The sequence below is a fragment of the Haliaeetus leucocephalus genome, unplaced genomic scaffold, assembly GCF_000737465.1.
Source record: "Haliaeetus leucocephalus isolate CR32 unplaced genomic scaffold, Haliaeetus_leucocephalus-4.0 Scaffold151, whole genome shotgun sequence".
Classification (NCBI taxonomy): Eukaryota; Metazoa; Chordata; class Aves; order Accipitriformes; family Accipitridae; genus Haliaeetus; species Haliaeetus leucocephalus.
The window spans coordinates 6,904,420-6,918,685 of record NW_010972587.1 but is presented as its reverse complement, the minus strand read 5'-3'; the positions used below and the strand labels follow the sequence as shown (position 1 = coordinate 6,918,685).

Below are 14,266 nucleotides of genomic sequence, written 5' to 3'. Positions count from 1 at the left end.
CTCTGTCTCCCCCCCCTTTTTTTCCCCCCCCCCCCCCAAAACGTCTCCAAACATTTCACAGTCAAAAATGAGCCCACAGATACATCATCTGTTCCAGACATAATTATGCAGTGCCTAATTTGTAATAAACAGTCCTTCAATATAGATCATGAAAGTTTTCCATATACTAAAGAGGGAAGAAAAACAATGAACAAATTAAGCCATACTTTCACACATTAGCTAAGTTTGGGGAAAAAACAGTTTGAAAAGCTGAAAAAAGTTTGAAGAGTCTGAAAAGCAGATCTACATAGGCAGCATTTTCATCATTTGTGTCATCACATTCACCTGAAGAAAGGCCTGTTGGCAGCATGCCACATGCCTTAATTATGTAGCTGCCAACTTTAGTCTTGAACTCTAAATGCTCCCCATGGTTTGTTTCCAGATAGATAGGTACTTTCTTATGCCGTAGAGTGGCAGGTGACATTTGATTATAAAAGCAAAACATCCCAGTATCATACTAAATTTTGAAAAAGCAGCATAGATTTGTCTTACACACCTCTCTGGCTGGATGGCATAAGAATTAAGAAATGACAACCAACCTTTCCACCTCATCATACAGGCAAGATGATTTACAGGTAAAGTAACCCCTATTTTTTTGCATCTTAAAGGAGGAAAGTTTGTGCAAAGGTTCATATACCTCTAAGAGTAAGAGCTCTTTTATGAGACAATATGATACATGCCAGGAGTTTGCTATGCGGTATTCTTATTATCTTTACCAAACCTCTCTTTTTTTTTTTCAACGTAGAAAAAAATCTGGAACCGATCTATTTTATTTCACAGCTGTAAATACTCTACTAAAGCGTACATGAAATAAACTATTTGCAGTAGTCCTTGTTGAGAAACCATGCTTTTTCTTAAGGTTAGACAGTCAGGGTTGACAGAAAATGAGTATTCTTCTAAACACATTACTGTAACTCAGAAGACAGACTCTTACCCTTAATAATAGCAACAATGATAATAAACAATAGTGTTGTTAGTAATAGAATATATTTCTAAATGTCAGTAATGGTATTTTTAAACAAAAAAGGCTAGCAATGTACTGTAAATGTGTGCTATGAGGAACATCAGCATGTAGCTGCCAGACAATCTCAATGAAGGATTTCATTGTTGAATTATGAAATCATTGTGTTTGATATTATTACACACATACACTCCAGATCAGATGCAGATCACATTCAGGAAGGATTCCAAGCAGCCTCAGAGGTCATCCTTAACCCTCTGCCAAGCAGAGTTTATAGAAAACTATTAAATAAATCTATAGATTATACCTCATCCTAGAACAGTTTCTGTAGTGTTATTCTTTGCTCATTGTGATGAAAGCATGCTTAAGGTAGAACAGAAAACATTGTTTTCTATTTTTCTCTAGACTACATAGATACGTAAGGACACACCCATGTATCATTTTGAAATGGCTGAGCACGAAATGTCATTTACAGATTCTTCCTTTCAGACACATCTGTTCTGCACCTGTTTTTTTTAATGTTTGTTTCTATAGATCATCTCCCAATCTTCAAAATACTTGCCCTCTCACAGAAGCTTTCACTTGGATACATGAAAATATATCAACAATCTTCCTACCTTTAGCAGGTAAGCTTGGCAGTCACTGACATAATCATACTCCAATCCATCAAAAGTATAATAATGTCGATCTCCATAAATAGTGCATACAGCAGGACAGGGGTAACTAGTGCAATTGAATATCCCTCTCCGACAAACACTGTAAGGAAAATTAACAATCAGTATGTTCTGACTAGAAGGGTCAATTACTTTTTATTTTCAAGAAAAAGCTTTCTTGGGTTCTTTATTTCAAGTCATAAAGAAATTCATGAAAGGAAGAAAATTCTCAGACCTTGAAACACAGAGCTAGTCTGTAGATTGCTTCTGAAGTTATTGGTGATGCCATGGCAGAAGAGTGTTGAGCATTTTGCCATCAGCACATATGTACAATAAAAATGCATAAAAAATGAATGTCAAATCTTAAAAATTTTATGGCTAATGCAAACATTCCCATCACTGCCTCCAGTTTAAATAAGACACCATGCCACAACATGCTCATTCATAAAACATCAATATTATATTTTTTCTCAAGAAATTCTGATAAAAATCTGCACATATGCAATGCAAAAGACCTCCAGTTGCTACCTGTAAGATTTCAGGGTATCAGACAAGTATGGAATGAGTTTAAGAAATAAATGCTGGTATTTTGCAGGATTACTTTTCCTGTCAGCTACATTCAGTGACTTACATGAATTTGTATGAAGGTAGTACTGACAGCCTCTAGTTTTGCTTGTGTAAGTGTATAAGCTCAGTTGATTTGCCAATGAAGTTTTTAACTGATTAAAAGCTGCCATGCCAAACTTTTTTATTGTTATTAAATATATGCTTAACTGAAGATATATATTTTGGCTAGCAGATTACAATGGATGAAGAACTGTTTTGCATTAATATAAGTCAGGTAAGACTCCTTAAAAAAGATGCTGGGCGCTAGCTCATTTTCCAATTCTAATGCTTTTTTAAATTTTTTTTTTTATTGCCCATCTTCTTCCTATACAGTCACTCATGCTGACTGGTAACTCACACTGCACAGTCCAGTTCCCAAAGGAGCAGGCTATTTACCACTGTCACACATTTAATTTCTCTTTTTTTCTCCTTGGTTGTCTTTCATGATATTCTGTTCTCCAAAACGCCAAATGCCTTTTCTTTCAGAGATTAACTGATACATGTGGAATCAAGCATTTGTTCTTGACTGCTTTTTAACTCTGATATCTTCTGCTTCCTTTTCAGACCTGAAGAAGCATTCACCTAAAAGTCTGCATACTCTTCCAAGTCTATTAGTGAGCCTAATAAAAGATATAGACTGTAACTGCCTATAAACAAGCATGTACATTTTTGATTTTCAATGTACTCAACACGTTTTCTGTATCAATTTCTCTTTGTGGCTAGACCCAGGTGTTTTGGAAGTATGCAAAATGCGTGTCACTCACCAGGTGTAACACGGTGTAGCTATCACTTCTCCTGACAGAAATTCCCTGTCTTTCCAGGTGCATGGACAACTATCAGGAATATAACATTTCCCTCTATGCTCAGCCATCCTTCAAAATAAAAGAATTATTAAGATGAAAGCGTAAATTCACACGTAGATCAACATAACGGAATGTGGAGTGTATTGTCTAAACCCCGCCACGGGCAACCTGTCTTCCATCCAAGCCAAGGACAATTGTTTCAGCAATAAAATCTGTCCGAATCAAATGATCTCCACTGGGCACAGCTGGAGACCTCGCAAAGCTCAAAGCTGCAGCTCTCCTTCTACCTCCAAAGGGGTATCTTGGTGTGGGGCAGCAGCTCCTACACAAGAGCGCAGGTAGTTTAGGTGCTCTTCCCTGCAAACTGCGGAGCATCTGTGTGTTACACACGCTGCTGAGGTTGCAGCCAGGCTGCCCTTCCCTTTCTGCTGCTCCCTCGTCCTCCTGTCCCAGGGAAGCAGCCGTTCTGAGTTTCTGAGCACAGGATAGTGACCTGGGCTACAGTACCTGTTGCAGAGTTAGCAGCACAAAAGAAACACAGTTTACGAAGGGCGGTGGTGGAGGTTACCTGCCTACCCCGGGGGAAGCGGAAACAACTAATAAGGTTAAGACAAAACAGGAGCATTTAATGCAAAAAGCAGCAAATTAATTAGATCATGAATAAGTGACCCTGAGATGTGGTTAACCGCTTTTTGCTATGTCCTCATTTCCATCTGCTTAGCCACATTAACTTTTAAAAAAAAAATATTACTGACACTCCCAATGCTGCTGTTTAGGGGAGCCGTTCCCGCAGTTGTCATTGCAACACATGGTTCAGAGTATAGAGAGGTGTATTTTCAAAGTATGATCTTGAGATTGCTTCACTTGAAGTTAAAAGGAACACACAGATTAGAGTTTTCTTCTCCCCATAATTACTGGTTCATTAAAGATTAATTGGTTTTAAGTAAGAGAGTCAAGTGTTCAGAAAAATGGTTAAAGATAGGAAAGCACTAGAACAGATGGCTTGGGAAGGTCATTTAGAGTCTCTGTCAATGGAAGTTAAATACCTGCCAAGAATAACAGATATTGCTGATGCTACCTAAGGGCATGAGAATAACTTAGCCCCATGCGGTCCCTTTCATACTACTCTTCTGTACTTCTGTAATTCAACTTATTCTTTTATATCTCCAGCTCAGTGTTAGGGTGACTTTCAGTGTATCTTTGGGTGATGAATTTACTGTCATTCTCAGCTCATTTCCTCATGAAATTTTGAGCTATTCTATTCAATTTTTATAGCATAACGGAGACTTTCAGTGTTTCTTATTCTGTCACCTCTTTAACTACTGACTAAAAGAACCACAAGCTGTTGTGCAAGAATTTTAACAATAGAAAATGTAAAACATTTTTACTTTAAAAGGACCACTTTTTGCATACTAGAGTCCATCCTGTCATGGGTCTCCAAAGGAAAGAGTTTCAATACCATGCACAAGCTGGTTTACTTTGTGAGCACCATAAATGCCTGGGATGCTAGAATAAGGTGCCAGTCTCCAGGAGAATTCAAGATTCCACCCCAAAAGCTCAGGTCATTGGGTCAAACAATGGGTAGTAGTAGAAATAAGGTGGGAAAGGAGAAACAAAGAGAAGAACAGCATCTTAAGAGAATTAAAAAATGACATAACAGTAAAACGTCCCATAACAAGGCTTTCATGACTTGTCCATATAGATTTAATTTCATGAGGTATATGCTTAACATTTACTTGTATTAAAAAAAGATAACTTCTGAAAGCAATATTTAAGCTAACCCTGCTGGCCCCTTCCTAGCCAAAAGCCATACTCACTTCTCGGAACCATGAGCCTGAAAGGCATAATGGCTTCAGAAATAAAATTTAACACCGATGATGGTACTAACTGCTTAAATGTTACACATTTACTTTTCTATCTAATAGCAAAATAAGTGTTTATTCTCTTACTTAACAAAATAATTCATGTGTTTTACTCCATTATTTGACAGAAACTTGGGATTTGGCTTGTCTGTACCCCTTTTATAGTTTATAATTCAGAAAATAAGTAACATTCAATTTGAAAAGATATACTACTACTTGACTGTGAGAGCAGGGCTTTAGCTCTGTTTTTCAAGTTATGTTTTAATTATTTCAAATTTTCAAATGAACTTTCATGACTATGCTGCTAGTTTAAGTTCACGCAAATATGGTGATGTTTCAGTAAAAATTTACTAGTTTTTATATGATGCCTTGTACAGATTCAGGCATTTTTGTGTTAAAAATAATTGTTTATTCCTGTAACACTAATGGTCTTGAAAGCTAACTCCTCAGTTGAGGCAGAGGTTGTAGAGGACTACAGAATACCAGGCAAGAAAAACTAGTGAAATCTTAAATAGCTGTGCCTGAAATCTGTCCTTCACCAGTACTTAGTCATCCGTGAACATCACAAGTTGCTGGAAGGGGAATTCTGGCAGTCTCATTACACTCTGATCTGCGTACAACTGATATACTGTCAGGGGACCACTGGATACACATAGTGAAATAAAATCAAATGTTGAGAAAGAACAGGGAGCACTCCACCTGAGGTCAAATTGCAGCAATTTGCACAGCATATTTGCCTCTTCAAATCTGAAAGTGCATGCAGCAGGTATCAGGGGAAAGAATGGAAACAGATGGAGGAAGTAGTGAGTGATCCTGACAGAAACTTCACAACAAATGCTTTTAGCTCTTGTACTTTGATATGACCCCTGCAAAGCTCAGTAGACTGTTTCTGGGCACCAAATCCAAATTCATGAGCTGAGAAAACAAAAACTTTGGTTGAGTTCAGAAGGACAGAGAGAATGATAGGGAAGAGGGCAGGATCCATCCAGCCCGCAACCCCCCCACTCCCTGCCCCAGGTTGGGCATCAATACTGTAAGCCTGAGTAGAAGTCTAAGTGAGACAATTATTTGGGCGGTAAGAAGGAACACAGATGGTTTACATTATGATTTTTTGTCATGTTGCTTCTACACTCAAATAAAATATACCGCGCAAGTGGTGGGAGTCATCTCCTCCCCAGAGAGTCCCAAATACCAGCCAATCGGAGTGGTAGCAAGGTGGGTATCTCATGGGATAGTGGAATCATGGTCTCAGGATGGACAAACTGTAGGACTCCAACTGACAAATCATTATATCATGGAGCCTCACACCAGCAGGAAGGAGAAAAGGGCTCTCAGAGACAAAAGAAAAAGTTGGCCTTTTAACTGTGACTCTATATCTGCAAAGATTTATAGAACAGTAGCTTCAAAATCAGAGGTATGATACCACTGAAATTTAAAAAGAAAAAAAAATGTTCAGAGTTAAACTGTGAAAAATAGGTATATGGCTTGTGCTCCAGGTTGTCCTGCCAAAACTTACCCAGGGGGGCAGATACAGCCACTTGCACAGGGTGGTGAGGGGACACAGGAGAAGTTCATGGCAAGGTTCGCACAAGAGATCCCGCAATTCACACCCGCTGCTGGTAATCCAGGCACAGGAGATCTGCAGTCATAGTAGATTTTTCCTTCAGGGCATACGTGAACTTCAAATGCAAAATGCAGGTTAAATGAGATCAACTGCTCTTTTACACTGAAGGTTTTCTATTTTTGTTCGCAATCTATTTATTTTAATGCACAGTTAGCTTACATTACAGTACACATAAGAATATAATCTGAATAAAAGTCTGTAATTTCATTTATATTACAGCGATATAAAATTAATATATGTTTTAATGTAAAAAAAAAGATGAAAACTTAATATTAAGCATCTGGATCTGATCCACAGCCAAGCCTTAAAGGTGGAGTAATTATGCCTTAGGTAGACAGAATCTTTAGAAGTGGCATAATTTTCAGTGTATTGAAATCTCTTCTAAATCCATTAGAAATTAATTAGAAATTTACTTACTAGAAGTCAAGATCTTAAGGCTTCCTAAACAAGGATAGTGAGCCTAATTTTAGGTATTCCCATGAGAACATACTGACCTACACCTCACATGTAATTATTTTTTTTTTAATTTCCCGAGTGACTTAGTACAATTTGTGCTACAGAAAAAGGAAAAAGAAAAAACCAAGACAATGTGTGCTCCTAAGCTCCTATTTCAAATATATTATGACGTTAAATATCTCATAATGAAAATACATAGGAGGAGAAAACCAAATTACTATTCAATGTCAAAAACTTCCTCTGTGCAACTGTAATATGAAAAAAAGACTGTAAATTACCTGTATTTTCTGTAGTGGCTTCAATACATTTCACTGTTCCATTCAAACACTGACTGGAAAAGAAAAGCACACCCATCTCTATTCTAAGGGGAAAATGTTTTGTAGCCACCATGTTAAAAAAAGATAATACAATTTAACCCAATTTAAACAACAGAAATCAGGAGAAGGAGGATTAAAAACCAAAAGCATGAGTTCTGACCAATATTTTGTTGGTGTTTTCTAACCGCTGATCTGTAATGAGGGCCCAAACTCACAAAGGTGTTTATGTACAATTTAATTGTCTAACATTCACCAAAATAAAAAAGAAGCTGGGTATGTCAGCCTCTGGAGGAATGTAGGGCCAGGCGATTCAGGATCCTGGCAGTGTAACACAAAACCTTTTCTGCCTTTGTGAATATGGAAGGATACAGCATGCAAATTTCCTGTTGCACAGATGTTAAGATACACAGCTTGATTCTTTTTATGATAAAATACAGAATTACAAAAAACCACATTTGACAATAAACTTAGTCCTCATTTTTTTCATTTTCCTTTAAAAAAAAAATTGTGAAAAAAACAAAGCTTTGCAGAGGCATAGCAGTGGCAGAAAAATGAAGCCCCTTCTCTCACCTCTTGAACTACATGATTACCAAGCTTCAGTTATAACAACTATAAGACCTCAGCAAGAATCAACCCTGATGCTCAAGTCACAGACATGATTTTAAATCAGCAGGTTGAGTGCATTTCTTATAAAATGAACAAGTTTGACCATTAAACCTGGGAGGTTTCCTCACTTGTTTCAGTGAGGTCAGGATTCCATCATGAATTAATAATACAAAATGACACAAGCATAGCTCCCTGCAAGCCTTTGTTTGAAAAACTTCCCAAAATAGAATCACATTGTTTATTCTTCCGAAACTAACCTCATATTGCTATCATAATGCCCCCAGGTCTAAGAACAGGACTGCAACCTCTATGTGTGTGTTTTGAGATACTCTTTAGTCCCTGGCTTACAGAATTTTCCAGGTATCCTGTTGTTAAAATAAGCAAGTACATAATCCAATTTATATTAGACTCCCTTTTACTAAGTGTGTAACAAAAATAAAATCTTGATACAATAGACCTTCATTCTATGTGAAAAAAATTTCAAGGCTCATGAGTAGCATCCAAACTGTGATACATGAAAGATAAAACTCTTGGTGCTCAAACCTACCAGGAGCCTGTTGGTGTAGGGAGGATTTCTCCAGGCTGGAGAGCTTTGCCCTTGTAATGACAATGACAGGCAGATCTGTTAAAAGAATATTTATGCATGTAGATACAAAAGCAAGACAAAATGGGATTTCAGGGCAATCCATTTATCAAGCTATTATGATAAGCAGGCCTTATAATTCATTAAATCAATCTTTATATTTAAAATATACTTCTAAAGGCAAAAACTAAAGGATGACGCTCTGACTGTATTGAAGTCAGTGGCAAAATTCCTACCATCTTCAACAAAACCAGGGTGTTCCTCAATCTCCGTATTATTTATTTGCTGTTTCTGTGCATTAGTCTTATAGAAAAGAGTTTTTCTTCCCAGTTACAGGAGTAGTAAGGCAACATGTAGTTCCCATTCAAAGTACTGTCAAAATCACGGGACAGAGGAATTATGATAGCAAAATCCATTAACCCTGTCTGTGGTAAGAGGCAGATGGGATGGAAGTAGCAACAGAATTCCCTAGAAACCATGCAAAAATATGAGAATACCAAGTTACCTCAAACTCTTTAATAGTTTAAAACAGTCTTTATCCCTGCAGTACGAATTTTACTGATCTTTCCAAAGTACATGTTGCAATGAACAGCAATATCTCTGTATAATCTTGAAATTTACATAAATACTCATTCCAGTTTTTAATTCAGTACCTGAACTCAGTAACTCCCTATGGCGGTAAGCTGTAAAATTTTGGTACACAAGGTACAAAAACTATTTCCTTTCATTGACCATTTCCTTCCATTTAACTGAAGGGGTTTGTATTGTGAGACAGAAAAAAAGACACTCCTAGCCACTCTCTCCATACTATCCCTGACTTTATGGATTGCTACTACGTAGATTCCTTCTCATTTTTTCTTAAGTGTTAAAAACAAGGTTTTCATGTGAAAATGCTTTCCCATGAATTAAAAAAGTTTCAGCACCCTTCTCTAAAGCAGTATGACATATCTTCTCTCAAGTGCAGTAGATGGCTGTACACACAGTACCAGATGAGGCCCCACGATTTATTAGTACAAAAGAATATGAAATCTTCACATATTGCTTGCTATCCTGTTTAGGCAGTCTACATCTTGACGGAAACAGCAGAAAAACTACTTTAAATCTTGCTGGAAAGAGGAAAATGTGCCTACACATATGTTCTATTTTCTTGTGACTTACATTGATACACAAAAGTTGACCGACTCTTCAAAATACTTCCCATCAGGACAATTACATCCTTCTGCACAGTCATCACCACAGATATTTGCCATAGAAAGTGAAGCACAGGAGTGTTTACAAAAAGAAGAGCACTGATGATAAAGCATACCACTGTGACACATCACAGCTGGAGGAGAGAGAGGGAGAGAGAAGGGAGAACAACATACTCTTCAAATGTGAAAAATAGGAAAAAAAGCAGTATATTATGGGAGTGCAAAACAGCAAAGCAAAATGGTCTCTTGCTGCACTGGGGTGAGTTAAAATGCATGACAAAAATATGCTATTTTACTGATTTATTAAGTTAGAATTGTTTAGATTCGGGTGGGTTTATGTTGGGCAATTCCTTGGCTGGAATTGTCTATTTTTTAAGCAGTAGGTGTCTATTCTTTATATATGTTAAGTGTGTGTTATAGGTGTGTCTGCCTAGTAACTCAGGCTTCTAAGAGAGGAAGAACGGTCCAGTTAAGGTTAGGGCATTACTCTACAGTTTAGAAATGCCTTGTTTTAAATCATTGCTACATCCTACTTGGCAAATCACTGCCCACCCTGCCCTGGTGGCCCTGGGGAGCCCCTGCCACCCTGGCTTGCCTTCCCTCAGGGAACAGCCCTGCTCCTGCCACTCCCTGACTACTTTAGCCTAATAGAGGCTTCCGTATGACTTACGAGTTCAAAGTCAGAGATTCAAATTCTCTCTGTAGACAAAGGAAAGGTACAGGCACCCCCTGTGAGGCAGCTCAGGTTCCCCAACTCAGATGCCTAACATAAAGGCTATTAGCATTCACCCCTGAGTATACCATTAGCTCATGGCACAATTCTAGTTTCCAGCAAAAAAGGTCAATCCCTGTATTTTGTGGAGCAAATGGTACTTGTAGAACTTTACACATTTCTAAAAGATACTCCATTCTGCAAATGTTACTCACCACAGTAAGAAATATGAGATCTGAAGTCAACGATGACCCCGTGCTTGCTACAGACGTAAGCATAGTGTGCCAAAGCATTACACAAACAGCTGCTTCCGCATTTGCATGCATCAAAGCGGCATAGCTGGTAGTATAATCCTGGACTGATGTAGGCATGGCAGGGAGCAAAAACTTCTTGATTGATGATATCACAGTGAGATGCATACCCAGCTAAGAGAAGGTGACATTGTTTTAGCCAGATCCATTTTAATATAACAGTCAAATGAATAGCACTGAATATTAAAACCAAACATAGCCAGTTGTGCCACAAAAACTTGTATACAATGCCTTTCTGCAAAGTTCTGTAGTTTAAAATTGGTATTGTAAGCAACTCCCTCAACAATATACTCCACTTAAGAGAAAAATAACTATATAAAACCAGTTATGCCTTCCTCTAGTAGCGCAGGAAACTCAAACGGCAAAATAATATTTCAAAAGAGTTAGTTAGAAGAGTCCTCCAAAGCTTAGAATACGTTTTTTCCTACTTGATGTTTCATTTAGCTTTGAAATCAGCAACAGTCATATACTTCTTGGCATGTGGACCCAGGAAGCACTGCAAACTGGAGCTCGAGCACATGCAGGTCCCAAGCTGGCCATATACCTTCTAGCACCAACAGACCCTCCTCCTACCACTGAAGCATACTACCACCACACGTGGTGGAATATCTCAGGAACACCATAGTGTGCATCACATTTAAGCCAATTTTGCTGCTAAAAGGGTGTCCCTACCCTTCACCCTCCCTGTTCATTCCCACATACACACACTGACACAAGGATTTCTGGAGTCTCTCAGGTTCAAAGAGTGAACTTGACTTGGTTGAAAAGTAACCTGACAAAATAAGTAAACAAACAAACAATCATTTATATTTTAGTTTCATCAGATTAAGATCATCACAGACCTGGAAAAACGCTTGTGCTGGCTTAGCACAGGTGGTAGCATGGGGCAGGATCACTTACTCAGGGGCTGCTTTTTCCAGTGATGATTACAGGATCACAGGAAAATTCAGGCTGGAAGGGACCTCAGAAGCTCATGTAGTCCACCCTCCTGCTCTAAGCAGCTTACATTTATGTCAAACTCCACCTTCACTGAGGAAGTACAGTGGAGGCATGAAGTATCGTGGAGAGAGCTAACTTGGCTGAGATGCACTGCTTTAGAAGACAGCCAATGCTAAAGGACATAAAAAGTCTTAGAATGCCCCAGATTCTTAAAAGTTTATGGTTATTCTAGGCTTGCTCCCACAGGCTCTAAATATGGCCAAATCCCACATCCTTAGTGAGGCCTTATGTCTGAAACATTAAAAACATTAATCTAAATTCTGACAGAATTGGCAACTACTGTCTGCCCATTGTCTTCATTAATTGAAAAGAAAGGAGGAGACAGTGAAAGTTCAACGCAAAATATAGGCACATCAACCAGCCAAAACTAAATCTTTACTCAGGAATTTGAACAAATCCATGGATCTCAGGTTGTTTGCATCAGTTTGTGTCAGAGAGCATAGATGGAGGATAAGGAAACTTTTAATGCAACAAGCATAGAGAAGCCAAAGATACGACTTTTGATCCTTGGCAAGGCACTGTCTCCTGTACTTTCTTTGTCAATCTACAAATGTGCATCACATCATTTCTCTTGACTGGCATAATATACAGGACTGCAGACGATTTTCTGCCTAGCACTCTGCATATATATTAGACAGCAGAATTTAGGACTCACACCCAGTACACCCAGCATTAAATGATCATCTAAGCTTGTATTTACAAAGGACTTACTTCATTTTACATGCTAAATGTATGGAAAGAATTGTCTTTGCCAAAAAAGAAAAAGGAAAGGAAGAGTGCACATCTAAAACTGAAGCTGAAATACATACATGTGCAACTCATTCAGGGAGAAAACAAAAAATGTCCCATAATAATAAGATACAGCTAATTCCAGACTCCTGTGTGAAAACATACCATTTTGCTGATTAACATTGCAGGGATCAACCACAGGAATATTGATAGGCACAGAACAAGCTGAGGAAACCTTCCATGCATTGGCATGAAGTTGTGGGGTCCCTTCTATCATCCCTGCTGGAGAACTGAAAAGGAAAAGATCAACACTGTAAGCATCCTGCTGACCTTATGGATTACATCTGTGAGGACACAAGTACATCAAAAAGCATTAGGTGCACAGTCACATTGAACATTCAATGTGTCAAAAGAATTTCCACCTGAGTTATAAAAGAAGAGACACATGAAGCTTTTTCCTCGATATTTTACTCATGCAAAAATATTCTTACACTCAAAGTCTGCCCTCACGCTTAATTCAAGTACTCTGAAATCAGATGGAGGAGTCATTAATGAGAGGAGAATTTGGCCTTATTGGAGTACATTCATCCAGTGAAATGTCAAAAATTTGACCTGTTAGCTAATTTCAGTGTTCTAGAGGGGGGCTGTTTGCATTTTGGTGCTGTTTTTCACCAAGGATTTCAAAAGCATTTGTTATTGCTAGAGAAGTTTTATGATATTATAGCTTGAGGAACTTTGGAGGAAAGGAAGTAAAAGAATAAGGAAAGTGTGCCCTTGTAATTAAACCATTCCTGTGGTTCAGAATTAGATTTTTTTCCACTAAAACTTCATGTGGGGGAAAAAAATGAAGCAGTAGTAAGTGTTAATCAGGTAAGGATGATACTAGTACTATCATCCACTCTTTTTGTCAGTGCTCATGTATTTGTTCTGATGATAGGGGAGCAGCAGGGAGGAAAAAACGTGCATTCAAGCAATATCATCATCCAGAACTTCTATAAATAATATGGCAGTTTTCTAGAATTACTTGACTAAACAGCTTAGAATGACTTAGCTAAATTTATGAGTTTCATATTTTAAAAAGTGACTAACATTTTCATGTTAATTAAGAGATTTTGTATTGGTTAGTTTAACAAAGCATGAGCATGTTAATGAAATGAAATAATCAGATGATTACATTCAACAAAACTTTTGACTTGTTATTAAACACAGTCTAAATGTACAATATGCAACTTACAGAAAATCATCTCTTAAATTCCCATTGTAAGTTCCACATAGTCCTAAGGTTCTTCTCTTCCAGCCAACATCAACTTGAACATAGATCCTCTCTCCATCTTTAGCAAACAGTATCTTCAAACCAAAACTAGTTTTCAGTTGAACAAAGAAAGAAGATATATTCTGAATTTCAACAGCACCTGCATATAGCAAAAGAAAAAGAAAAACCAAGTCACTGAAATCCAATTTCCAGGTTGTATTGGTTTACCCCTTAAACAAAATAGATTTTGAAAACTCAGAAATAAAGTGAGAAACTATGCACAATCCCACCTGCAGCCAAATAACCTCACCCATTCTCTATCCGAATTTATGAGACTACATATCTTTTTCATTAGCAACACAAATCAGGAATTGCAGCTACTGTCGATAGTAAAAAATCTCTCACTTTTCTGTACCTGTGAGTGATCCAGAAATCACTCTCACATTTCTTTTTTTTTTTTAGAGAAAAGCAATGCAACATCATGCCTCTGGCAATGAGAAGACAAGACAAGAAACCACTTGTTTCTTAGTCTCCAGGGATCTTATAAGATTAATTAACAGATG

At 37.8% G+C, this 14,266-nt stretch overlaps 1 protein-coding gene across 1 annotated transcript in view; it reads right to left on the bottom strand.

Annotated features, from left to right (window-relative positions):
• Positions 1-14,266, bottom strand: part of OTOGL (otogelin-like) — a 95,796-nt gene that overhangs the window by 57,304 nt on the left and 24,226 nt on the right. Inside the window, exons 18-26 of the mRNA XM_010561966.1 lie at positions 13,686-13,863; positions 12,617-12,741; positions 10,628-10,837; positions 9,669-9,834; positions 8,475-8,549; positions 7,283-7,335; positions 6,441-6,603; positions 3,024-3,131; positions 1,618-1,756 (exon numbers count right to left, since the gene is read on the bottom strand). Coding sequence (XP_010560268.1) covers positions 1,618-1,756; positions 3,024-3,131; positions 6,441-6,603; positions 7,283-7,335; positions 8,475-8,549; positions 9,669-9,834; positions 10,628-10,837; positions 12,617-12,741; positions 13,686-13,863 — 1,217 coding nt within the window. The remainder of the gene's footprint in view (positions 1-1,617; positions 1,757-3,023; positions 3,132-6,440; positions 6,604-7,282; positions 7,336-8,474; positions 8,550-9,668; positions 9,835-10,627; positions 10,838-12,616; positions 12,742-13,685; positions 13,864-14,266) is intronic.